Genomic DNA, 26,629 nt, shown 5'->3' on the forward strand with positions numbered 1-26,629 from the left:
AAGGACTTCCCGGAGGAAGTGGGATTCCCAGCTGAGCATGGCTCTGCTTGGAGTGGATGGGGCTTACCAGGTGACTTGGGCTGACTGTTTCTGCTTCCCTTTGTGCCCCCCCTTAGTGGGGAGTCCGGGGCCGGGAAGACAGAAAACACCAAGAAAGTCATCCAGTACCTCGCCCACGTGGCGTCATCACCAAAGGGCCGGAAGGAGCCTGGTGTCCCGGTAAGTGACCTGCCTTGGGACGTACTCTGGAGCCTGCCACCAGATGCTCCCTCCCTCTCAGGCTCTGCTTCCCCTCCTAACTCCCCGCCCCTCATGGAAGAACACAGTCACAGGCCTTCTCCTGGCTGTCCCTGCCCCACCCCCACCCCCGAATCCCTGCTACGTGCCTGATATATAGTGCTGGGAGCCGAGGCAGGATGGACACAAAGATTGCAACAGCCAGTCCTTTGCCTCGCTGACCCTTGGAACAGTGCCTCTGGCACTGTAGTAGGAGCTTACATCCCAGAGCACCCACTATGTGTCTGGTCTGTTTAGGTTCCTGCAGTGCCCAGGTTTGCTTTGTAAGTGAGCGTTTATATGTAGCCCTAGTCCTTTGACTTATATTACCGTAACACCCCAGTGAGGTGGGTGTGGTTTTTCCTGCGTTAAAGATGGGAAAGCAAAGTCACACCTGGGGTGGGTCGGTTGTCCAAGGTCACACGCCCAGAAAGGGCTAGCCCAGATTCAAACCCCAGCTGACGGGGCCGCTGCCAGCTCTCCACCCCCAGGCACCCCGCTCCACAGGCCAGTTTCCCCAGCCCCTGTCTCTCTATCCCACCCCTTGCCCCCTCCCCCAACCTCAAGCTCACCTGTGTGTCTGTCCATGTTCCATGTGCTGTGTCCTGGTCCGTGTCTCGTGTCCTGTGACTTCCTCAGGCCTCCGCCGGCGCTGTGTCTTATGTGAGTAGCAGGGAATCATCTCGAGTCCTGCCACCCCTAATACCACCTGGGTCACCCCAACCCACAGTCTTCCTGGCAGACAGGTCCCAAGGCACTGACGGTCACCCCTGCCTGGAGGCCACATTGTCACTTTTGATGGTCCTACTATGCACAGCAGGCACCACGCTGTCATTTCATGCAACCCTACAGTGGGCACACACCCAGGCCCCCCACTGTTGCTTATGGCAGCCCTACTGTGTAGTGAAGGACAGGGAAGCCTGGCGTGCTGCAGTTCATGGGGTTGCAGAGTCAGACACAACTTAGCGATTGAACAGCTGTGTGCACACACCCAGGGCCATTTAGTGTGGTCCTGTTGTGCATGTGCAGACCCTCCCACATAGCTGTGTATATTAGCCCTACTGTTCTGTGCAGAGCGGCCACAGGTTTCAATGGGAAACAACCCAGAGCCTATAACTACCATCTATTGTTGATCTGCTAAATGTACGTAGACAGAGCCCACGGACACCACGCTTTCACACAGCCCAGGGACCCACACTGCCATTCATGGTAGGTAGGCCTACTCTGTACCCCCAGCTCAGGCTAGTGTCTGAGGGCTCACAGGGCATTTAAAGAAATAGTTGGGATCTTTGAGAACCTGGCTAGGAAAGAGGAGAAGAGGATTGTCATGTATTGAGCACTTACTGTGTTCCTGGCTCTGACACCCAAGTGGCTGTAGGGAAGCTCAGAATAAGATCTCTAGCCATGGGGGCCCGAGGAGGGATAAATTGGCAGCAGGTGATTAACAGATGCATACTACCATATATAAAATAAACAGCAGGGATTTACTATATACCCAGGGAACAACTGAACTTCCCTGGTGTGTCAGACAGTAAAGAATCTGCCTGCAATGTGGGAGATCCGGGTTCAATCCCTGGTTCAGGAAGATCCCCTGAGGAAATGGCAACCCACTCCAGTATTCTTGCCTGGAGAATTCCATGGACAGGGGAGCCTTGACAGCTACAGTCCATGAGGTTGCAAAGAGTCGGACACAACTGGACAACTAGCACTTTCATAGGAAACAATAGTCAATATTTTGTAAGTTTTAAGGGAAAAGAATCAGAAAAAAAAGAATATATATATATATATATCCAAACCACATTGCTGTACACTTGAAACTAACTCAATATTAACTATACTTCAATTTTTAAAAATTGCTGTCTTGAAAAAAAAAAAAAAAGTCCCCACTCAAGGATTAGCCTGACTGGGGAAGGAAACTACCATTTCTTGAATGTGTACTATGTGTCAAACAGTTTGAAGAACTTTACATAGATGGTATAGATTTTTCTTTAGGTCCACAAGTGATACATGAGTACCCATTCACTGTAACAACAACAACAAAGCAGGCAAAATGAAATTCCTCTTTCCTTCTCTCAGTCCTTGGAGTGGCTTACTCTGTTGACATTTTGGTGTGTATCCTTGCAGACCTTTCTCTAAATGTCTACAAACATGTATCTATACGTATAGACATGGGAGTCTTGTTCTGTGGTGGTGTTTTCTCGGTTCTTTTTTTTTTTTTTTTTTTTAATTAATAGGATCACATTGTAGGTGTTGTCCTGAGACTTGCTTTTTTTGTTTTGTTTCCGCTGGACAATGGATCTTAGAGAAGTTTCCTCATTCCCTTCACAACAGACTGAAGGGCAAGCCCAGATCCGGGAAACCTGGCACACGCCCAGACAGACACACAAAGAGGCCCCTAACACACAGACACTCAGCCAGAGCCCCCACCCCAGCGGGGCCAGTGCCCTCACCGCCCCCCACCCCCGCCCCCAACCCCGCCACTGACAGGCCATCCCCCGACCCCCTGCAGGGTGAGCTGGAGCGGCAGCTTCTTCAGGCTAACCCGGTCCTGGAGGCCTTTGGCAACGCCAAGACGGTGAAGAATGACAACTCCTCCCGCTTCGTGAGTGCTGGGGGAGGGCGGGGCCTGGGCTCGAGTTAATGAACCGGGAAGTGGGAGCAAAGGAAGGTTGGGGACAGACAGGACGCGTGGGTCCGTAAGAGGGGAGGGGCCTGGGGTCCACGGCACCTGGGCCTGAAGGATGAAGAACTGGGGACCTGGGTCCTAAGGAAAGCAGTCAGAGGCGGGTGGACCTTGAATTCTCCCGGGGAGGCGCCCCTCCCCACCGCATCACGGCCCCGCTGGATCGGATGGGGTTCAGATGTAGGGAGATAGTCAAGAGACAGGCTGACTCTCGGAGGGGTGAGTGTGGGTTGGGGGTGCTCCCCAGGCCCGCAGGACCTTCCGCTAAGCCCCTCCACCCGCCTCCCTCGCAGGGCAAATTCATCCGCATCAACTTCGACGTTGCCGGGTACATCGTGGGTGCCAACATCGAGACCTGTATCCTCTCACCGCCCAGAGGGGTGCCCGGGGGCGGGGAAGAGCGGCGGCGGCCATAGAGGGTGGCCCTGGGGTCTCACCGCGTATAGGAAACAAGGATCCACACTCGCCCAGAACCCTGGCTCCCTGCTGCCGACCCTGTGCCTCGGCAGGAGAGGGACGCTAGAACCTCTGGAAGGGGCAGGCGCAGCGTCTCCACGTTGCGGGGAGGACTGCGGGGCCTCCCGTAGCCTTTAAGAGAACGCCCTCCCAACCTCGCCACCGGGGGGAGGGCACGCGAGCACAGAGAAACGATGCAGCCAAAGCGCAGGGCGTGTGGGGGGCCGACACCAGCTTCCAGAGCCCTGGCCCCATGGAGTCACGTGGGACGTGCTTAATCCCCAGGTGTTCCAACACGTGTCCCAACAGCTACACTCATCAGAGACTCCGCACTGGGGGGTTTTATTGGGGGCTGGTCGCGTAGGCACCGCCTGCCCAGCGCGTACCCAAATTTCAGAGTCCGGGAAGGAAAACAGATGTTCAGCAGAAAGCATGTTGGTTTACACAGTTCAGGTGCAGGGAGCCCGTGCTATCAGCCTGAAGTTCAGATTCCCAGACACAGCCAAAGACAGGCCTTGCAAGCCTGCTGACTCCCGCCAAGCTGTGTCCAACTTTCCCCACCGGTGGCAAAAACGCTCCCTAGAGCTCTCATGGACGGAGGAGCCTGGTAGGCTGCAGTCCATGGGGTCGCTAGGCATCAAACACGACTGAGCAACTTCACTTTCACTTTTCACTTTCATGCATTGGAGAAGGAAATGGCAACCCACTCCAGTGTTCTTACCTGGAGAATCCCAGAGATGGGGGAGCCTGGTGGGCTACCATCTATGGGGTCTCATAGAGTCGGACACGACTGAAGCGACTTAGCAGCAGCAGCAGAAATTTACAAGCTAGAACCCAGAAGGTCCAGGAGTGCAAAGCTTAAGAGAACAAGGGAAGACATCACACCAACCCTGGGTTTGAATCCCAGCTCTGCGGCTTTGAGGCTGGGGGCCCTTAATCCTGTGATTTGACCTCTCTGGGCCTCAGTTTCCCCATCTGTAGAAGGGGGCAAATCATAGAACCTACCCTTGAAGGGTCTGAAGGACAATGTGAGGTACATTCTTAGCATGCCTCCTGCCACACAAGCACTCAAGAATGAGTTACCTGGGGACTTGCCTGATGGTCCAGAGGTTAGGACTCCCATGTTCCCCATGCAGAAGCCCCGGATTCAATCCCTAGTCAGTGGAACTAGATCCTGCATGCTGCAACTAAGACCTGGTGCAGCCGAATATATATATATATATACACACACACACACACACACACACACACACATATATATATTTAAGCTTATTTTTAAAAAAGGAAGAATGAGCTACCTGAGACTTCCCTGGTGGGCGGTCCAGGTTAGGACTTGGTGCTTTCACTGTCAAGGGCTAGGGTTCAATCCCTGGTCTGGGAATTAAAATCCCACAAGCCGCTGCAAGGATGGGCCAAAAGAAAAAAAAAAAAGAGCTATCATTATTAGAAATGAATGATTAGGTTAGCACTGTCCTTATAATGTTAATATGTTAATATTGTTGGTTAATAACTGTGATTTGTAATGTGGGTGATATTAATAACAAATCATATTTCCACCCCTGGGGTGTCAGCTCACTGTCCCATACCTGTCCCCTCTCCCTGTCATCCAGGGAGAGATTGAGAAGCAGTGTGTTGGCAAAGAGTTTTTCCTAAGAGAGCTTGTGTGTGTGTGCGCTCAGTCGTGTCCTATTCTTTGCGACCCCATGGACTGTAGCCCACCAGGCTTGTCTGTCCATGGCATTTCCCAGGCAAGAATACTGGAGTGGCTTGCCATTTCCTTCTCCAGGGGATCTTCCCAAGCCAGGGATCAAACCCGAGTCTCTTGCATCTCTGCATTGGCGGGCAGATTCATTACCACTAGAGGCTTAGGGAGTAAGGAAGCAGGGACCTCCCTGTCAAGCCCTGGGCCCCGTAGACTCTACTGCTGCTTGGTAAGCACTTCCTTGGGCTCAAGGCCTCGTGACCCCTGCAGCCACCAACCCCCGATCCCCACAGTTCTTGCGGCCCATCACCCCACTTCATGGCGCTTCCTACTCACATAGCTTCTTAAAGCTCAGGGCTCTCTCTGCCCCGCCCCTTCCTCCATCCTGCCACCCTGAGCGTCCGTGGACCCCAGGGCTCCAGCAGCCTCTTCTGTTCACCTGTGTCTTCCCTGTCGGCTTCCGAATGCTAACTTTCTCCTGTCCACACTCCCCATCCCACTGGGGCCGCTCCCACTGGGCACGGTTCTCCTGCTTGGCTGTTTCTGCCTCAGGGCCAGTGACCAGGCTGTGGACTGATGCTCTCGAGGCCGGTGACACTCCCAAACAGATGGATTGATCCCTTTCACACCAGCATCCCTCATGACCAACATTTCTGGAGGGTTGACCTTGTGTCTGGGGCCACCCTGAGAACTCTCCGTCTGTTAACTCAGTGCCTCATATCTGTAACCCTGTGAGGCAGATGCTATTTTTTTTAAGGCTCTTTTTTGTTTATATGTGGACCATTTTTTTTTTTTAACATCCTTATTAGTTACAACACTGCTTCAGTTTTATGTTTTGGTTTTTTGGCTGCGAATGTGGGGATCTTGGTTCCCAGATCAGGGATTGAATCTTCACCCCCTTCTAAGACTTGGAAGGCCAGGTGTTAACCATTGGACTGCCATGTCCAACTCTCTGCCACCCCGTGGACTGCAGCCCGCCAGGCTCCTCTGTGCATGGGATTTCCCAGGCAAGAGTCCTGAGTTGCCACTTCATCCTCCAGGGGATCTTTCTGACCCAGGAACTGAACCTGTGTCTCCTGCTTTGGCAGGCAGATTCTTTACCACTGGGCCACCTGGGAAGAATCATGTGCTTGGTGGTCCATGAGCACAGGACACAAATGGTTACACCAAATATCAGTTGCTTTATTTTCCTTTAAGGCGTCTTACCAATTTTTAGTGTGTAAACCAGCCATCTGGCTTTCCCAGAAGGGAGAAGCTGAGAGCTCAAGTATGGGGAAACTGAGGCTGGGAGGGTCATGATGACAGGAGGTTTTTTTTTTTTTTTTGGCCATGCCACATGGCATGTGGGATCTTAGTTCCCTTACCAGGGATCAAACCTGCCTCCTTTGCACTGGAAGTGCAGAGTCTTAACCACTGGACCACAGGGAAGTCCTGACAGTAAGCATTCTTATCCATGGTAAAGGACAAACCAGGCGCCTGCTCAGGTGTTGGCTGCAGAATAACTCGTTTACCCCCAGGGCACCTCAGGGACTCATGCATGGGTGTCAGTATCAGGCTCCTTGCACAGGTGAAGCAACTGAGGCACGAGGCTAAAGTGACATGTCCACGGTCACTGGTCCAGTTAGGTTGCCCGCCAGGTCTCTGAGCGCCTCTCCTGTTCCATGAGAGAGCAGGAGGGGGTCCCCTCCTCTGCCGCACCTTGACTCGGCCCGCCCAGACCTGCTGGAGAAGTCGCGCGCCATCCGCCAGGCTAAGGACGAGTGTAGCTTCCACATCTTCTACCAGCTGCTGGGAGGCGCCGGGGAGCAGCTCAAGGGTCAGTGTCGGGCGGCTCTGGGGGACTGGGCGCGAGTTGCATGCGGACCCCCCGGAGAGGAGGACGTGGGGGCGCTAACCTTTGTCCAGCTCCTGCTCTATGTCAGGCTCCTGCTGGGTGGCGGTTCTCTCGCCTCCTGGATCCCTCTGCCTCTCGACTTCCGCCGCCCCCAGACTCTGCTGTCCTTTGGCTCCTGCTGTCTCCTGGGTCTTGCTCACGCCAGCTCCGCGGGGACATGGCTCCTGCCCACGCTCTCCTGAACCTCCACGGGGCTCCGCTTCCTCCAGCCGCGTGCTGTGACGACTCCAGCTTTGCCGCCGTGTGGTTCCCGATGATGATCGTGGCTTCTGAGCCCCTGCCTCCTGGCTCCTGCCTGAGACCCCTTCTGTCTCCTGCTCTGCGCCCCTCCAGCCCTCTGGCTGCGGAAACGCCCCAGGCTCTCTCTTCTATGGCGGCCCCGCTGCCCTGCGGCTCGCTCGCATTCTGGCTCCTTCCACGCTGTAGCTTGGGCCGCCTCCTGATCCCTCCGCACCCAGCCTCCCGCTCCCGGTGGCTTCCGAACCCACACACGCTCTGCCGCCCGAGCCCTGCTGTCCCGTGGCTTCTGCCAACTCGGGCACCCCCTGTTGCTTCTGCCGGTGGGTGTCTCTCACCTGCTCTGGGCAGTTCTGCGTCTTGAGAATCACTATGAAAGGAAGGAAGAGGAAAGGTCTGAGATGTGCTAAGTACCCACTTCGCAGGCCAGCCCTTCCCACCAAACCCGTGAAGAAAGGATCCCGGTTCATTTGACAGAGGAAGAGACCGAGGTTCCTAGTGGGGCAGTGATGCACGTCCTCGGGTAGCTATTTAGGAAGCCAGGACATGAGTCTGATGCTACGGCTCATACTTGACCTCGGCTTCTGCCGTTACCCCTACAGCTGACCTGCTCCTGGAGCCCTTCTCCCACTACCGCTTCCTGACCAACGGGCCGTCTTCCTCTCCGGGCCAGGAGCGCGAGCTCTTCCAGGAGACGCTGGAGTCCCTGCGGGTCCTGGGATTCACCCATGAGGAGATCACCTGTGAGTGAGCCCAGACCCTGCCTGGTAAAGGGTGGGGGTGGGCTGCACGGGAAGGAGGGGCACTTGGCCGTTCATGGCTCCGTTTGAAAACTGCAACAGGGAACGGAGAAGGGAGGGAACTTTAAATAGGGGATCAGGAAGGACATGGTGAGATGGTGATGATTGCACGAAGGTCTGGAGAGCTCACATGTGAATGTTGGTGCTATCAGGGAAGAACGTACTAGGCGGCGGAGGGGAGGGACAGTATGTGCAGAGGCCCTGAGGCAGGAAAGGCATGGTGTGTTTGAGGCGTTGAAACTTCTCTAGGGACTTCCCTGGTGGTCCAGTGGTTAAGACTCCATGCTTCCACCCCAGGGGCACAGGTTCGAGCTGTGGTCAGGGAACTAAGATCCTGCACACTGCTCAGTATGGCCAAAAAAAAAAAAAGAAAGAAAGAAACTTGTCTAATTCTCTAATGGCCTCAATTAGTCAGTGACCCAGGTGGATGGGGAGATGAAGCCGCAGAGGCAGTTGAGGGGGGGGACTTTGTTCTGAGGGCACTAGGGAACCATGGGAGGGCTGGGGGCCACGGAGAAGCAGCTCTGGGTTGTGTGAGGCTGGAGGAGGCTGAAATGAGGGTACGGGGAAGACGCTGACTGTGGCTCTGAGTCTGCCCTGGAGCACTGGGGTGAAACAGTCAGCTCATCAGCCCATGTTCTGCCACTTTGCCCCGCCCCTTTCTCACCAAACAGTGCGTTCTGACAGTAGTTCATCTGCAGTACTGTTTTCCTTGGCCAGGGCTGCCGTCATAGAGTACTATACACAAGTGCCTTGCTTGTGTGCTAAGTCGCTCAGTCGTGTCCCACTCTTTGAGACCCCATGGACTGTAGCCCTCCAGGCTCCTCTGTCCATGGGATTCTCCAGGCAAGAATACTGGAGTGGATTGCTATGACCTCCTCCAGGGGATCTTCCTGACACAGGGATCGAACCTGGGTCTCTTACTTCTCCTGCATTGGCAGGTGGGTTCTTTGCCACTAGCACCGTCTGGGAAGCCCAAATGAGTGCTTTAAACATGTGAAATCAATCATCTCCCTGTTCTGGAGGCGGAAAGTCTGCGAGCAGGGTGTCGGCGGGGTTGGTTGGTCCTGGAAGATTCTGCTTCCTTCCTCTCCCCTGGCTTCTGGTGGTCTCCTGGCAATTTTGGCTTCCCCTGGCTGGTAGAAGCATCACCTGATTTCTGCCTTCAGCTTCACGGGGCGCACCTCCCTGCCTGTGCGTCTGCCTGCAGCCTCCCCTTTTTATAGGATGCCTGTCATTTTGGATTAGGGGTCACTGCACTCCAGTGTAATCCCGTCTTCACTTAAATAATTGCAGCTGCCATGACCCAATACTCAAATCAGGTCACGTTCTGTGAAGTCGCAGGCGTTAAGACTTTAATATATGTTTGGAGGGAGTAGAGGGACAGGGTTCAACCCGTGACACGTATGTAGAGGGCGAATCTCAGTCTTTTTTGTGGCTGCTTGGCATTTCATTGTTTGGATGAACTGTGATTCCTTTCACCAGTCCCGTAGAGAAAGACCCTGATTTCCAGGACTGAGTGGGGGTGGGACTGGGTCTCATTCTCCTCCGGTCTCCGGCGCTGCAGGAGGGCCCGGGAGCTATTGTTGGCTCCAGGGCCAGTGGGGAGGGCTAGAGACCCAGTGCCAGCTTGGCTGTTCACCCAGGCTGCAAACAGGCCAGGCTTCCTCGCGCATATTGACACAGGGTCCCAGGCCTCCTCGCTCGATTTCCCAACCGCAGGTTGTGTAACTGCCCCGCCTGTGTGTCTCCGCTCTCCTCCCTGGGCAGCTGACAAATTTCTGGAGGGAAGTGACCATGAGGGCCTGGGCCCCGCAGGTCCCTCCTGGCCTCTGGACACAGGTCGCCTCAAGTAACTCTCCTGCAGTGTGGTGGGCACGGCCAGCAGCCCCAATTTTTGCAAACCCGAGACAAAAATTTTGCAGCACCAACTTCGTGTGTAATGACATAATCTGAATATGATCAAAGGTCATCGTGTGAAAACCGAGTCTCCCCCAGCCTCCCTAAGCCCTAGTTTGCCCTCTGTTAAGCTTCCTGCATCTCCTGCCAGAAATATCTTAGACAGGAAAGAAAAGACACACAGTATTCTCCAGTTCCAGGACTGAGGTTCAGGCATGTGTGTGTGTTCAGTCGTGTCTGATTCTTTTCGACCCCATGGACTGTAATGCGCCAGGCTCCTCTGTCTGTGGGATCTCCCAGGCAAGAGTACTGGAGTGGGTAGCCATTTCCTCCTCCAGCGGATCTTCCCAACCCCGGGATCGAACCCACATCTCCTGCAGTACTCTTTCACTGTATTGATGAACTGTGACTCTTGGAACGTGTCTGCCCCATTGCTGTTGGGATGACACATACCCCCAAAAAGGGGCCAAAAATATTCTTTTTATAATTAAAAAGAATTTATTTTTGGCTGTGTTGGGTCTTCACTGCTACTTGGGTCTAGTGAGCCCAGTTGCTGCGAGGTTGGGGGCAGCTGCTCTCCAGCTACAGTGCGCCGGCTTCTCACTGCGGTGGCCTCTCGATGCAGAGCAGGGGCTCTCGGGTTTGGGCTCAATAGTTGTGGTGCCCAGACGTAGTTGCCCCGTGGTATGTGGGTATCTTCCGGGACCTGGGATCGAACCCATGTCTCCTGCATTGACGGATGGATTCTTAACCAGTGGGCCACCAGGGAAGTCCCAAGAACATCCTTAGAGGTAGGTCTTTGTGCTCACAGGTGAACAGAACTGCAGCATCAGTTCTTAGCAACGAAATTCTGAGTCCAAGGAGAAGTGCCAGTTTTAAATTTTACCCAGCTTTGATGGACATTTAAACGACTGTTTGAGATATTCATACAGCAAACAAGTGTATGAGTCAGTGGCTTTTAGCTTCACAGAGTTGTGTAGCCATCACCGAAATCAATTTAGAACATTTTCAGTGACCCAGGAAGATAACGTGGGCCCCTTTGCCGTCTTCCTGCTCGTTTCTACCACTAGCCCCTGAAGATCATGAATCCCCAGGCACCAACAACGACCTGCTCATGGCTTCTTGGTCTTCAGCTCTAATCTCCATCCCGTCACCGCCATTTTCCTTCCTCCCACTTTTTTTTTTTTGGTGGCTCCCCGCGGCATGTGGGATCTTATCTCCTCGACCAGGGATGGAACCCGCGGCCCCTGCATTGGAAGCAGAGATTCTTAACCACTGGACCGCCAGGGAGATACCCGCTGTTTTTAGAATCGTGCTGACTCGACCTCGCCGCCGTCCATAAGGGGGCGCTAGTTTCCAAGCCCTGCCTCTGTCGCGCCTCTTCCCCAACGCGGATGCCGGCAGCCAGGGTTGTCACCTTTCTTGCTTCTGCTGGTGTGGCACGTGGCTGGGGTCTCATAACAGTGTGATTTTGTATCTCCCTTCCAAGGAGTGGGGTCAGACGGTTTTGTTTTTTTCTCTAGACTCTCCTTTGGACAAAAGGGACACACATAACCCTGGCTGTCCAGTGGTTAGGATTCGTAGGTTTGGGATGGCCCAGGGTTCGAGCTCTGATCTGGCAACTAAGATCCTATAAGCCTCACAATTTGGCCAAAACACAAAAACGAAAAAGGAGACAGAGGTCCAGGGAAGTGGGGTGTCCGCCCTAGTCAGTGCAGTTGACCAGGAGATGGAGGAACCCAGTTTGACTCCAAAGCCAGCCAGTGATCTGCTCCCAGAGAGGCAGGTGGGTGCCTCTGGGTCACCCTCGAGAGGCCCAGGGCAGAGAGCACTGGAGGCCGGTGGAGGGAAGCCCTCCACCCCACCCCGACTTCCCGTCCACACTGGCGCCGTCAATGCCACCGGGGAGGTTGCGCAGGGATCCTGGCACGCAGAGAGGCGGCCCGCGCTCACGTGAGGCCGTCAGAGCATCGCCAGCCCCACGCCCCCACCCCCGCAGGCCTGGGCTTGCTTGCGGCCGCTGGGCCGAAGTCACTAGCGAGCGCTGACTGCCAACGCCTCGGGCGTCAGGTTCACCAGGTGCTCCGCACCCACGCAGGTTGCTAAGCCAGCCGTGAAAGGCCATTTAAAGGCCACCGGGGGAACGCGAGTCTGAGTCGGGCTTGAGCTGACGTTAAGGATGAATGATCATTCAGTTGATGGTGGCCTTGTCTGTCTATCAGGAGATGTCCTCATCTATTTATCTTTTGGGAGGTGTCTCTCTGCTTCCCGCCCCGCAAAACCTCCCAGTGTTTCCGGGATTCTTGCTGTCCCCGTCTAGCCAGCCCCCTGACCCCAGCCCTACCCCGCCCACTGTGCTGCAGGGGCAGGGGGTGGAACCTGAGGTCCAAGAGGCCATCGGGTTGCCCAAGGTCACGCAGCCAGAGAACACCTCCACTGGTTAACCCCTTGTCGTGTATTTATTCATTCTTCATTCATTGGACACCTGATGAAATCTGCGAGCCGGATCTCTGCAGGCACCGGGGGAAAGGAACTGTGGCCAAAACAGAACAAGCCTCTGCCCCCTGGAGCACTGACACAGATTAAAGTCGATCCAGTGGAAGGTTCATGGTGCGGTGACTGTGGCGGCGAGGGGGCTGGAGAGGCGGGGCGTGCTGTCTCGGTAGGGGCGGGGCAGCCCCTGGTGGGGGCGGCGCTTGGCTGAGCCCCGTTGATCCGCAGGAATTAAGCAGGTCAGGAAGCAACAGTTAGAACTGGACATGGAACAACAGACTGGTTCCAAATAGGAAAAGGAGTACGTCAAGGCTGTATGTTGTCACCCTGCTTATTTAACTTCTATGCAGAGTACATCATGAGAAACGCTGGACTGGAAGAAGCACAAGCTGGAATCAAGATTGCCGGGAGAAATATCAGTAACCTCAGATATGCAGATGATACCACCCTTATGGCAGAAAGTGAAGAAGAACTAAAAAGCCTCTTGATGAAAGTGAAAGAGGAGAGTGAAAACGTTGGCTTAAAGCTCAACATTCAGAAAACGAAGATCATGGCATCTGGACCCATCACTTCATGGGAAATAGATGGGGAAACTGTCAGACTTTATTTTGGGGGGCTCCAAAATCACTGCAGATGGTGACTGCAGCCATGAAATTAAAAGACGCTTACTCCTTGGAAGAAAAGTTATGACCAACCTAGATAGCATATTCAAAAGCAGAGATATTACTTTGCCAACAAAGGTCTGTCTAGCCAAGGCTATGGTTTTTCCAGTGGTCATGTATGGATGTGAGAGTTAGACTGTGAAGAAAGCTGGGCGCCAAAGAATTGATGCTTTTGAACTGTGGTGTTGGAGAAGACTCTTGAGAGTCCCTTGGACTGCAAGGAGATCCAACCAGTCCATTCTGAAGATCAGTCCTGGGTGTTCTTTAGAAGGAATGATGCTAAAGCTGAAACTCCAATACTTTGGCCACGTCATGCGAAGAGTTGACTCATTGGAAAAGACTCTGATGCTGGGAGGGATTGGGGGCAGGAGGAAAAGGGGACGACTGAGGATGAGATGGCTGAATGGCATCACAGACTCGATGGACGTGAGATGGACGTGAGTTTGAGTGAACTCTGGGAGATAGTGATGGACAGGGAGGCCTGGCGTGCTGCGATTCATGGGGTCGCAAAGAGTCGGACACGACTGAGCGACTGAACTGAACTGAACTGAGATGGTACTACTCAGAGAAGGTGGTGGCACCCCACTCCAGTACTCTTGCCTGGAAAATCCCATGGATGGAGGAGCCTGGTGGGCTGCAGTCCATGGGGTCAAGAAGAGTCGGACACGACTGAGCGACTTCACTTTCACTTTTCACTTTCATGCATTGGAGAAGGAAATGGCAACCCACTCCAGTGTTCTTGCCTGGAGAATCCCAGGGACGGGGGAGCCTGGTGGGCTACCGTCTATGGGGTCGCACAGAGTTGAACACGACTGAAGCGACTTAGCAGCAGCAGCAGATGGTACTACTGGGCTTCCCTGATAGCTCAGCTCATAAAGAATCCGCCTGCAATGCGGGAGATCTGGGTTCGATCCCTGGGTTGGGAAGATCCCCTGGAGAAGGGAATGGCTACCCACTCCAGTATCCTAGCCTGGAGAATTCCATGGACTGTATGGGCCTTGAAGGCCTGTAGAGGGAGGGAATTCCCAGGGCAAAAGCCTGGGGGCAAGAGAGTGTTGCATGTCGGGAGCACGGTTGGCTTGGCTAGTTGGAGTGAGGGGACCCTGGGCTGGAGCGGATGGGAGGATTGGGGACAGGGTGCACCAAGGATCCTGACAAGGGACTAGCTTGAATCGCAGAGGCAGTGATGATTGTGGAAGGGACTCTTGCCCCCTAAAGTGGCAAGCTTAAGTTCATTCACAAACACATTGATGGAGGGCTTAGAAGCAGTTAGAAGATGAATAAGGAACCGATAGACAAGGAGTTATGACCTTGGTGGAAAAATGAACATTTGTTGCACAACCCGGTGTGTCCCACAAACTCTGCCAAAGCCTTTTTCCTTTTTCTTTGAGGGCTAGAATTCACATACCAGTAAAATTCACCATTGTCAAGTACACAGCTCAGCGTTTGTATTAATACTATATTCCCAAGGCTGTGTGATCATCACTGCAATCTCTCTGCCTAATTCCAGAAACTGAGTCTTTTCTCAGCAATGATTTTGTTTTCCAGACTAGGTCTCACATTTGAAAGAGTATGAAATTAAAAAAACCCACACATTAAAGGTATGTGAGCGTTCCTGTGTCCTGGGGTCCCAGGAGGCCACCTTGGTTAGCAGTTTCTTGTGTGTCCTTCAGAGCAAGGCTTCTTGAAGCTGTCAAGCCAGTGACCACCACCCTCTCCACTTCTGTTTTCAGAGATTTTAAAGAATATTTATTTGTTTGGCCGCACTGGGTCTTACTTGTGGCATGTGGGGTCTAGGTCCCCAACTAGAAATCAGTCTTAGCCACTGGACCACCAAGGAAGTCCCTTGGATTTTTTTAACCCTCTTTGTTTTGAATAATTTCAGGTTTACAGAAAAGTAGTGTAGAGTCCACAAAATCGTTGCATGCCTTCTCCCAGAATTCTCAAGTGTCAGCACCTTGCTACGTCTACTTCGTGCTCGTCTGTCTTTCTGATTACTTGTTCTGAGTCGTTCGAGAGGAGGGGTGTTGCCCAGGGGCCCCTTCACCCTTCATGTTAGTTTCTGATGGCCGCTGACACAAATGATCACAAATGGCACGGCTTATAATAACACGTTTACTCCCTGACCAGAAGCACTTCCCTCCCCTGGTCGGAAGTTGAAAATCAATCTGACTGGTTAAAATCAACGTGTCAGCAGAGCTGGTTCCTTCTGGAGGCTCTGGGGAGATTTGTTTTCTTGTCTTTCTCAGCTTCCAGAGGCCACCCACAGGCCTTAGCTCGTGGCCCCTTCTTCCATCTTCAAAATGCGTTGCTCCAGGGAATTCCCTGGCAGTCTAGTGGTTCGGACTTAGTGCTTTCACTTCTGGGGCCCAGGCTCCATCGGGGAACTAAGATATCTCAAGCTGTCTGGCGGGGCCGAAAAAGAGAAAACAGAAACAAAGAACATCACTGTAACCGCTGCTCACGTGGCCTGCCCCATCGGCCTCCCTCTTATAAGGACCTTCCCATTACATTGGTGGCTCAGACGGTAAAGCGTCTGTCTGCAATGTGAGAGACCTGGGTTCGATCCCTGGGTTGGGAAGATTCCCTGGAGAAGGAAATGGCAACCCACTCCAGTACTCTTGCCTGGAAAATCCCTTGGACGGAGGAGCTTAGTGCAGGCTACTATCCGTGGGGTCGCAAAGAGTCGGGCACGACTGAGCGACTTCACTTTGGATAATGCGAGATTAATCTCCTGTCTTGAGATCCTCTGTTTCATCACATCGGTTAAGTCTGTTTCTCCCTTTGAGGTAACATTCGTAGGATTCAGGCCGTGGACATTTGGGAGCGGGGACATTATTCATCCTACCACCTCCTGAATCTGTCAGAGCATACTGCCCAAGAACATTCTCCAACACAAACGCAGTACAGTGTCATCATTAGGAAATTAACATTGGCAGTATGGGTACTATTTATCTAATCCACAGACCTTATGCCAACTGTCCCAGTAATGTCCTTTATGGCAAAAAAAAATTTTTTTTTCACAGACCTTATGCCAATTTCCCCAGTAATGTCTTTTATAGCAAAAAAAAAAAAAGTTTTTGTTACACACACGCACACTTCCCCAGTCCAAGATCACACACATTGCATCTAGCTGTCACAGTTTACTTTTCATCCGTCTGGAACTGGTCCTGAATTTTTCTCTATCTTTTGTGACCTTGACACTTTGGGAGATTACAGGCTAGTTGTTTTCTCAGCGTGGGTGCACTTTCTCTTGATTAGATTCGGGTTACGCGTTTTGGCACCGGTCTCCCAGAAGAGTTCCCTGCCCTCTCCACCTCCCACCACGCTTTTCTCCTAAGTAAACTTTGTGCAGAAGCTTACGGAGCACAGACGCCAAAAAGTGAGCTTGGCGCTGAAGCATCCAGCTGGGGAAAGTTTCTGCAAGTGACACCCCATATGACCAGCACCTCGAAGTCCCCTCAAGCTCCTTCCGGTCACCAGAAACCCCCGTAACCTGGCATCTAACAGCACGGAGTTATTTTATTGCTCAGTTGCTCAGTCATGTCCGACTCTTTGTGACTCCATGGACTACAGCACATCAGGCTTCCCTGTCCTTCACCATCTCCCTAAGTTTGCTCAAACTCATGTCCATTGAGTCAGTGATGCCATCCAACCATCTCGTCCTCTGTCGCCCCCTTCTCCTCTTGCCCTCTTGAATTTGGAGCAAGCAGACCCACACAGTCTGCACACGTTCTGTTTCTTAATTATGTATTTGGCTGCTTTGGGTCTTAGTTGAAGCCCTTGGGGTCTTTGAGTCATGTGGATCTTTCATTGTGCCGCCTGGATTCTCTAGTTGTGGTGCAAGAGCTCAGTTGCTTGGCAGCATGTGGGACCATCGTTCCCCAGCCAGGCGTTGAACCCAGACCCCTTGCGTTGGAAGCACCAGTCTTAACCACTGGACCACTAGGGAGGTCCTGACCAAATCTAGATCAAGTTCTGAACAAAACCAAGACCCGCGTTCCTTTGGATTCCACAGTGACTACTCTCTTGGAAAATGCACTGGGTATAAAAACCAAACACCAAACACTCATGTGTATATATAAAACAGCTCGGATTAGTCTCAGACCATTTGAGACCATTATTCATAGACACAAATGTACACTGGGACGTTTCGAAATCACTCAGGATGTGGACATCTCTTTGTGATACAGACAGGCTTCTGCGTCGCGTCTGGTGCCCACCCGCACAGTCTCTGTGATGTCCAGAAACACCCCAGTATGTTGCTGGGATGGCGCCCATCCCTCTGCCAACCAATCCCTGCACGTTCCCAAGATGTCCTCTAGGGGGCAGCATTGCCCACTGATGGCGAGGTGTCTAACCCCCTTTGGTGCGTGAGTGCTAAATCGGTTCAGTCGACTCTTGGCGACCCTGTGGACCGTAGCCAGCCAGGCTCCTCTTCACAGACATGCAAATAAATACAATCCATCTTTTACAATGTCCGAGTTGGAGAAATCCGCTACACACGGCAGTTATTTGTAACCCCCAAACCAACCGTCCTGGTGTTTGTGTGGTCCTTGGGGTCATTCACAGAGGAGTGAAAGTTTTGATCTGCCCAGGGTGCACCCAACTGAGGTCCTGGGGGCTGCATTCCGCTCTCTTGTTCTAGCTCATACTGCAAACCAGTATCCTTTCTGCAACCTACTGAGTGCCACGTTTTTCACTTTGGGGATGCTTTTGGTTGGTGATTTCACTGTTGGAAATGCTCCCCCACGCGTAGTGCTTAATGTCATCCAGTGTCCCTAGGAGCAAGACTGTGTTGCTGGATACAGAGAAAATAGGTGTGTAAGAAAAGCTTCCTTCCGGTTCCAGCTGTAGTGAATGTTGGTTGTGAGTTCAATGTGAATCAATGCTGTGTATATCTGATAAGGTATCTTAAAAATTTTTTTTTGATTGAAATATAGTTGATTCACAATGTTGTGTTAATTTCTGCTGTACACCAGAGTGATGTATACATATATATATAGTTTTTTATATATAAATCTTATACACATCACTTTATAAAATGGACATGTGTGCATAGCCCACCAGGCTCCCATGGACAGAGGAGCCTGGCAGGCTATAGTCGACAGGGTCACAAAGACTCGGACATGACTGAAGTGACTTAGTATGGACGCACGTCTGTAAAATACAGAATTCATTTTCCATTCAGGTATTTTAAGACCTGCCTGGAGTCAGGTGGTGGTGTAATTTGACATAAGGTTTTAAGCTAGATTTATTTATTTATTTATTTATTTTTTTTTTAGATTTATTTTTAAAATTTTACTTTTGTAATTGAGGAGTTGAAGTGTAGCTGATGTATTATGTGTTAGTTTCAGATGTACAGCGCAGTGATTCAGTTGCATGTGTGTGTATCCTTTTTCAGATGCTTTTCCATGATAGGTTATCACAAGAGACTGAGTGTAGTCCCTGGGCTACGCGGCACGCCCTCGTTGTCTCTGCTGGGTTTCTGCGGGGCTAGTTCACACCCTCTGCCATGTGTCGTGACCTCTCTCTCTGCTGCCTCTTAGCCATGCTGCGGATGGTCTCAGCCGTTCTCCAGTTTGGCAACATCGTCCTGAAGAGAGAACGGAACACTGACCAAGCCTCCATGCCTGACAACACAGGTACCGCCACCTGGCCCGCTACCCACCCTCATACAGAGCTGTGCCCCTCCAGGCCCGATTTCCTGCCCTTGGCTGAATCTTTACTGAAAAACACCTTCCACTCTTTACTTGATTATACAGAGTGTGAGCTCTGCTGAAAATGTGAACAACACCAGTGTGCCAAAGAGGGGGTGGGCAGGGTCCCCCATCATCTCAGCCCCTCCCAGAGAACCACCGATTAGCGCGGGGCATGTCTCCTCCTGGACTCTGTGCTTTGCTTTTTTTTTTTTTTTGGCCTTTCAAAAGTAGAAGTATAGTTGATATTTCTTTTTTTTTTTTATCAAAATGAAAATAGCTCTGCTTCTTTATTATAAAATAATACAATCTGGATGGGGAAGAAACTCTGGCAAGACAGCGAAGGATAAAGGCAGGCAAATTACCCATAATTACTGCTCACATTTTGGGGCAGCTCTCTCTGGGCTTTGTTCTATGTCTGTATCAATGTGGAGATAATTATCATAGAAATGGAATCATGCTTGACACCCTCTTCCCCTCGGGATGGGAAGAGCTTGCTGTCCTGATTATGAAACCCTATGGGCTCATTTTCAAAAGCTGTGCGACACAGAGCATGTGAAGGAATGGGCATCCCTCTCTCTCTTTTTTTTTTTTTGGTGGTGGGATGTTTAGCAATAGCCATACGGAGCCATGCAATATTCAGGATCTTAATTCTGACCCAGGGATCAAACCTGCACCCCTCACGTGGAAGCTCAGAGTCCTAACCACTGACCACTAGGGAAATCTGGAAGGAGCATCTCTGATAGTGTCATTGATCTGAGCTATTCCTGTGACATCCGGTGGGTTCACACACCCAGCAGGGGTGTGGTATGAACTCATTCATTCATTTGGTTTGCAAATGGGGGGTCAACAAAGACTTTTAAAATGGTCCACATGAAAAAAAAACCTTAAAAATAGTACAGATGGAGGGCTTAGAACCCTGGTGAGCCATCCTGTTACTGGCAGTGTAGTACTCTGTGTTGGGTTTGGGTTTTTTTGTGTGTCTTTTTTTCCATTTAAAAATATTCTTGGAGAAGGCAATGGCACCCCACTCCAGTACGCTTGCCTGGAAAATCCCATGGATGGAGGAGCCTGGTGGGCTGCAGTCCATGGGGTCGCTGAGAGTTGGACATGACTCAGTGACTTCACTTTCACTTTTCACTTTCATGCATTGGAAAAGGAAATGGCAACCCACTCCAGTGTTCTTGCTTGGAGAAGCCCAGGGATGGGGGAGCCTAGTGGGCTGCCGTCTATGGGGTCGCACAGAGTCGGACATGACTGAAGCAACTTAGCAAAAATATTCTTAAAAAAAATAAAAATAAAAATATTCTTATATAAGGCAAAATCACTGCAGATGAATTAGAAATTGCAGTTGCAGAGAGAGAGAGAGACAGATTTAAATCTTCATCACCTCGCAGAAATAACCACTGTTGAAAAACCCCTCCTAGGTGTATTTCCTTTTTGCTGGTGCTGAGTATTTGTAGTAGCTAACTTCCCATGATGCAAGTGATAGAAGCTTCAAAACACTTCTTAACGATCATTTTAATTCAGAGGCGAAAGAAGAAACACACCTACCCACACAGTCCTGCCTCCATCTTCTGCTAAAAGAGCCGTTAACATTTTGGCAATTATTTTTCCTACAGAAGTAAGGAAGATCAATGAATTTTTAAAGATTTCTTTTGAGTTTGGCCATCTCAGTGAATTCTTATTCCAAGAGCTGTCCCCTCAACATTTTATTGAGACACTTTCCAACGTACAGAAAAGTTCAAGGAATTTTATACCAAACACTCGGATCCACCACCAAGATTCTACCATTGACATTTTACCACATTTGCTTCATTGACTATCTTTCCGTCCTCTCTGTTCACTTGTCTTTTTTTCCTGGCACATTTCAAAGTTGCAGATACTGATAAAGACCCTTCAGCATGGGTATCATTTACTGGCGTCCAACATGTGTTTATAATTCTTTCTTGAACTTGAAGTGAAACATACATATCATGAAATGTACATGGCTTAAGTGTACCATGTAATCATTTATAAGTATGATTTACTTATAAATAATTATTTATAATAATAATATTTAGTGACTGCAGAACACTCATTCAAATGGATGGATCCTGACTCTAACCAATCCCCAACCATTGGGCATTCAGGTTGCTTCCTGGTTTTCTCTGTTGTAAATAACACCGTGATGAACACCCTCTTAGTCCAGCCTTTACTTACCTCCAGGTTTATTTTTGCCAACTTGGGGTCCCAGGAGGAGAATTGTTAGGCCAGAAAACACACACTTTTAGGACCCCTAATGCCTCTAGCGGGAAAGGCTGGGGTCCCACCAACAGCTGGGGAGGTCACACCCTCTCCCCCACTCCTCGCTGTCCCCACCTCCCAGTGCTGACCCCATCTTGGTGCCTCTCGCCCTCAGCTGCGCAGAAGCTCTGCCGCCTCCTGGGCCTAGGGGTGACGGATTTCTCCCGCGCCCTGCTCACCCCCCGCATCAAAGTTGGCCGGGACTACGTGCAGAAAGCACAGACCAAGGAACAGGTGGGCGAGGCTGGGCGCGGTGGGTGCAGGGAGAGTCCTGGATTTTTAAGCAGCTTATGCCTGTTCTTTCTCACTCACTCAGCAAACTTTGGCTGAATATCTGTTCAATTACCGACTCTGGTCTAGGTGTTAGCATAAAGGCCGTGGTGGAAACAAGGACCATGCCTTTGGGGAGCTCAGGGTAGTAAGGAATCAGATAATAGAAGAAACGGGGAGGCTTTCTATGCAGGAGGGGGTTGGGGTGGTCAAGAAAGCCTTCTCAGAGGAGGTGACATTTGAATTAGGGCTTGGATGGTTTAGGACAAAGGGAATAGCATATGTAAAGGCCCTGAAGGTGGAACAAGCTTGGTGAGTTGGGAACATTAAGATCAGTGAGGCTGAGAGCTGGGGAGAGGGTGATAGAAGCTACAGCCAGAGAGGTTGGAAGGGGACAGATTATCCAAGGTCTTAAGGGCTACAGTAAGGAGGTGAGTTTTCTTCAAAGTGCTTTAGGAGGCCAGTGAGGATGTAAGCCAGGGACCAATTTGATTCAGTTTGTCTTTTATAAAAATTCCCTTGTCTACTATGTGGAGAGTTGGCTCCAGGGGGCACCAGTGGAAGCGGAGAGACAGGAGGAGGCCACTGTCACAGTCTAGGCAAGTGACGATAGCAGCTCGCACAGGTGGTGCAGTGGGGTGGGGAGAGGTGGACACGGACCGGCTATTTTCATAATCCAGTTCTGGGCTGGAGCGTCTGCCTGACCCTCAAGTGCACTCGAGGTCCTGGCATGGGGGGACAGGAGACTGTCACACTGACCCAGGTTCCACTCTCAGTGAAAGAGCAGATAAAGAATCTGAGGCACAGAGAGGTTTATTCTCATGCCTCAGGTCACACAGCCTCCAAGTGGCAGAGCTAGGATTCCAGCCTCGGTGTCAGGACCCAGACCCCACTCTCTCCCCTGTTTTACAGTGGAAATTGGTTCAAGCGTTGGGTGGAGGATTCATGAACTAACGAACCCCCAAGCACCTCATACAGGGCCCGGCACACAGTAGGCCTTCAATAACGGTCCGCTTGTGTTAATGTCATCACTCTTGATGACCCACGACGGGGCAGCGTCTGCACCCAGAGTCTCCTCGCCAGCCCCCGGGGGACGGGACCTGGGCAGCTGACGGGCAGGCCGGGTCCTCATGTGCGCCCCGCCCCGCAGGCCGACTTTGCTCTGGAGGCGCTGGCCAAGGCCACCTACGAGCGCCTCTTCCGCTGGCTAGTCCTGCGTCTCAACAGAGCCCTGGACCGCAGCCCCCGGCAGGGCGCCTCCTTCCTGGGCATCCTGGACATCGCAGGCTTTGAGATCTTCCAGGTCTGCTGTTTGTGTCTGGTGGGGGCCTGGGAGGGCTCCACCACGCTGGCCTGGCTCCCCTTCTCTGTGTCCCTGGCCCCTCTCTCTGGTCCCCGTCCCCCTCCCTCTGGTCCCTGCCCCCATCCCCCTGGGTCCCTGTCCCCCTCTCCCGGGTCTCTGTGCCCCTCTCTCTGGCCTCTGTTCCCGCTCTGGGTCCCTGTCCCCTCTTCCTGGGTCTCTGTCCACCCCCTCTGGGTCCCCGTCCCCCTCCCTCTGGTCCCTGCCCCCCTCCCCCTGGGTCCCTGTCCCCCTCTCCCAGGTCTCTGTGCCCCTCTCTCTGGCCCCTGTCCCCCCTCCGGGTCCCTGTCCCCTCTTCCTGGGTCTCTGTCCACCCCCTCCGGGTCCCCGCCCCTCTGTCTCAATGCGCCCCTGCCCTCCTGCAGCTGAACTCCTTCGAGCAGCTCTGTATCAATTACACCAATGAGAAGCTGCAGCAGCTATTCAACCACACGATGTTCGTGCTGGAGCAAGAGGAGTACCAGCGCGAGGGCATCCCCTGGACCTTCCTCGACTTCGGCCTTGACCTGCAGCCCTGCATCGACCTCATCGAGCGGCCGGTGAGCACACGGCTGCTCCTCCCCATCCCGCCGCTCAGCTCCTCTGCCTTCCTTGTTGCTTGGTCCAGCCCCTCTTCCTCTCCGGGCCTTGGGCCTCAGGCTTCTCCATCAGTTAAATGGGGAAAACGGCTAAGATCTGTGTGACCGCTAGGTGATTGGAACCCAGAATGTACCTACCAGCAGCCTGGCTCCAGTCAAGGGCTGATTGACAGCTAGAACAGTGATAGTTGTTTTCCTGTTTGCTAGTAGGTCCCAAGTGGCACAAGAGCTAAAAATTAGCAGCAACCTAAGTGTCCAGTTTTGGAGGATCTGACTTAACGCTTCTCCCTGCTCTGTCAACGGTCAGGCCAACCCCCCCGGACTCCTGGCTCTGCTGGATGAGGAGTGCTGGTTCCCAAAAGCCACGGACAAGTCCTTTGTGGAAAAGGTGGCCCAGGAGCAGGGTGGTCACCCCAAATTCCAGAGGCCAAGGCACCTTCGAGATCAGGCCGACTTCAGTGTCCTGCATTATGCAGGCAAGGTAGGGAGCAGGGCATGGTGGGGCAGCCTTGAGGCACGTGGGTGGGAGTGAGGATGGAGGGAGGATGCAAGGGGAAGGCAGGAGCCACCAGGTGTCCACTGGGAAAAGTCACAGCCAGGCCAGGGGCCAGGAGTGAGGACTCTGTCTGATGAAGTCAGCAAAGCCTTCTTCAAGGTGGGGTATTTGCAGTAGGTTTTGAGGGATGAATAGGAGTTCACCAGGTGGAGAATTCAGTGCATTTTATTCATTCATTTGGCCAGCATATGCCTTTTGTGTGCTCAGCCCTGTGCTGAGGAAAGCTGGGGATCCACGTCAGATATAATTCTGTCCTCACAAAATTCCTTATCTGGGAGGGAGACTAACACAGACCATTGGGATAAAAGGCTGATGAGTGCCTTAACGGAGGCAGTTACAGAGAGTATCAAAGTCCAGAGGAAGAAAGCCAAGGAAGGTCTCCCAGAGGAGACTGATGCTTGATCGAGCTCTAAATCAAAGGTCAGGGACTTCCCTGGTGGTCCAGTGGCTAAGACCCTGCATTCCCAATTCAGGGGGCCGGGGTTTGTTCCCTGGTTGGGGAACTAGATCCCACACGCCACAACTAAGAGCCAGTGCAGCCAAATAAATAACTAGAGGATCAGCAAACATTTTCTGTAACTAGTTTCAGCTTTGTGGAGCAGTGTCTAGCACAACTACTCAGTTCTGCCATCATAGCACAGAAGAAGCCGCAAGTTCACACGTAAATGAAGGCTGTATTCCAATAAAACTTTATTCACAAAAGGAGGTGGCAGTAAATGAAGGCTGTATTCCAATAAAACTTTATTCACAAAAGGAGGTGGCAGTAAATGAAGGCTGTATTCCAATAAAACTTTATTCACAAAAGGAGGTGGCAGTAAATGAAAGCTGTATTCCAATAAAACTTTATTTACAAAAGGAGGTGGCAGGCTGAATTTCGCTTGTGGACCGGGGCTATCTGGCAACCCCTGGTCTAAATGATGAGTAACACTTAGCTGGTGAGGGACCTGTGCAGAGGGGGCTGTCTTCAGGCTGAGGGAACCACATACCCCAGGGCTGAGCGGCAGGAGACCCGTGTGTCCTGTCCTAGAACTCAGTTGTTTCCCACACACTTTCTAAGATTTCCCCCGTGCCCAGGGCTGTGCTGGACTCTGACTCAGACTCAGACCCTGGCCTCTGGGAGCCACCGCGGAGGGTGGGGCAGGAGGGCGCGGGCAGGGACTCCTGGTGGTCCAAGATTGTGAGTCCCTGGGGAAGGAGCCGGCCCTGTGAAAATCTGCGGGGGTCGAGTCACAGGAGGCGGGAACGGCAGGCGTCAAGATCCTGAGGTGGAAAGGAGCTTGCACGTTTGAGGAAGAGCGTGGCTGAAAAAATAAGGAAAGAAGTGATAGTGGGTGAGGTCATAGAGGCGGGGGCAGAGTGTTCCCAAGGGAAAGGCAGAAAGGGAGAAGAGCCAGGCGGCGGGCGGGTGAAGTTCAGGAGAGAGACACAAGGTGGCGCCAGCGCGCTCGTGAGCCGTGAGCACGCCCTCCGCCCCCCCACCCAACCCGCACCCCAACTGGTGGTTTTCAGAGCTTCTGGGAGGCTCCTTGGGAAATCCGAAGAGCCTCAGTCCACTCCCCCACCACCCTCCTCTGCCCGATTTCATTCAGGTCGACTACAAGGCCAACGAGTGGCTGATGAAAAACATGGACCCTCTGAATGACAACGTCGCAACCCTGCTCCACCAGAGCACAGACCGGCTGACGGCAGAGATCTGGAAAGACGGTGAGGACACGCTTCCCCCGGCCCTGTCCCTGGAGCTCCGTGCATCCCTTCATTGTTTCTGAACCTGAGTTGTCTGCTCAGATACGGAACTGGTACCAGGACCGACATCCTCACAATAGTGTTTCCAGTTAGTGACTGAGGGATCGACATTTGAAACCAGCTTCGCACCAAGTGATAAAACACTCCAGTTTAATCAGAAATGAGACAAGGATGCCCCCTGACAACACTGCTGTGAAACACTGTTTTGGTGATAGTAGTTTATGCAATCAGACCAGCAAGATAAATGAGCATATGAATAGTCAAAAGGAAGCTATGAAGTTAATTGTAGATGTCATATGCTCCCGCCCAACAAAAAAAAGATCAAGAGATTTGACTGAAAAAAATAAATAACAAGAGAACTCAGATAATTGATGTTTTACATGTTAGTCAACTTTCAGACTTTGCTTTCCCTTCAGGGATTCAGGGAAGAAGGAAGGAGCAAAAACCAAGAGAGAGTTTTGGTTTCCTGCTCCAACAAGACCCATGTGAGTCTGGGCATCAGTCTTTTAAGATGGACACTCCTAGGAGGCAGATAGAAAAGCTGTGTCCATGCTTGTCTCCGATCCTTAGAGGAAGTTTGAGAGATGATTTATAAAACTAGCAAAACCAGCATCTCCGTTTTCCCTGATTCCAGGTTTCCAGAATCTGTCAATTGTAATCTTTTATTGAAGTGAAAAGCATAGTAGTGGAAATGTCAGCCCATGCAATTAGACAAGAGAACAAAACAATCACAAAGAGTCGTTCCAAAACAAGCTCAGAGCAAAATGGCATCGGCGTCTTGATGCAGTGAGCTGATTTTAGACAGTATCTCATGCCGTTTATACAAGAAGGTTTGAAAAGCAGTGTTTGAGTTTCAGTAACAGAACCAGAAGGACTTCCCAGGTGGTGCTGATGGTAAAGAACCCACCTGCCAATGCAGGAGACATCAAAAGACACAGGCTTGATATCTGGGTCAGGAAGATCACCTGGAGGATTAAATGGCAACCCACTCCAGTATTCTTGCCTGGAGAGTCCCATGGACAGAGGAGCCAGGTG

General features: G+C 51.9%; 1 protein-coding gene across 4 annotated transcripts in view; it reads left to right on the forward strand.

Annotated features, from left to right (window-relative positions):
* The window catches only part of MYH14 (myosin heavy chain 14), a 78,350-nt gene that overhangs the window by 12,132 nt on the left and 39,589 nt on the right, over positions 1–26,629 (forward strand). For 3 of the 4 annotated variants that reach the window (XM_018062842.1, XM_018062841.1, XM_018062839.1), the window contains exons 5-16: positions 117–219; positions 916–939; positions 2,786–2,878; positions 3,253–3,316; positions 6,835–6,933; positions 7,851–7,991; positions 18,652–18,747; positions 21,203–21,321; positions 22,508–22,660; positions 23,083–23,256; positions 23,603–23,776; positions 25,441–25,555. In XM_018062842.1, coding sequence (XP_017918331.1) covers positions 117–219; positions 916–939; positions 2,786–2,878; positions 3,253–3,316; positions 6,835–6,933; positions 7,851–7,991; positions 18,652–18,747; positions 21,203–21,321; positions 22,508–22,660; positions 23,083–23,256; positions 23,603–23,776; positions 25,441–25,555 — 1,355 coding nt within the window. The remainder of the gene's footprint in view (positions 1–116; positions 220–915; positions 940–2,785; positions 2,879–3,252; positions 3,317–6,834; positions 6,934–7,850; positions 7,992–18,651; positions 18,748–21,202; positions 21,322–22,507; positions 22,661–23,082; positions 23,257–23,602; positions 23,777–25,440; positions 25,556–26,629) is intronic. The other variant, XM_018062840.1, reaches the window with a different exon arrangement.

This window comes from Capra hircus, chromosome 18 (assembly GCF_001704415.2).
Source record: "Capra hircus breed San Clemente chromosome 18, ASM170441v1, whole genome shotgun sequence".
In the NCBI taxonomy this organism is placed as follows: domain Eukaryota; kingdom Metazoa; phylum Chordata; class Mammalia; order Artiodactyla; family Bovidae; genus Capra; species Capra hircus.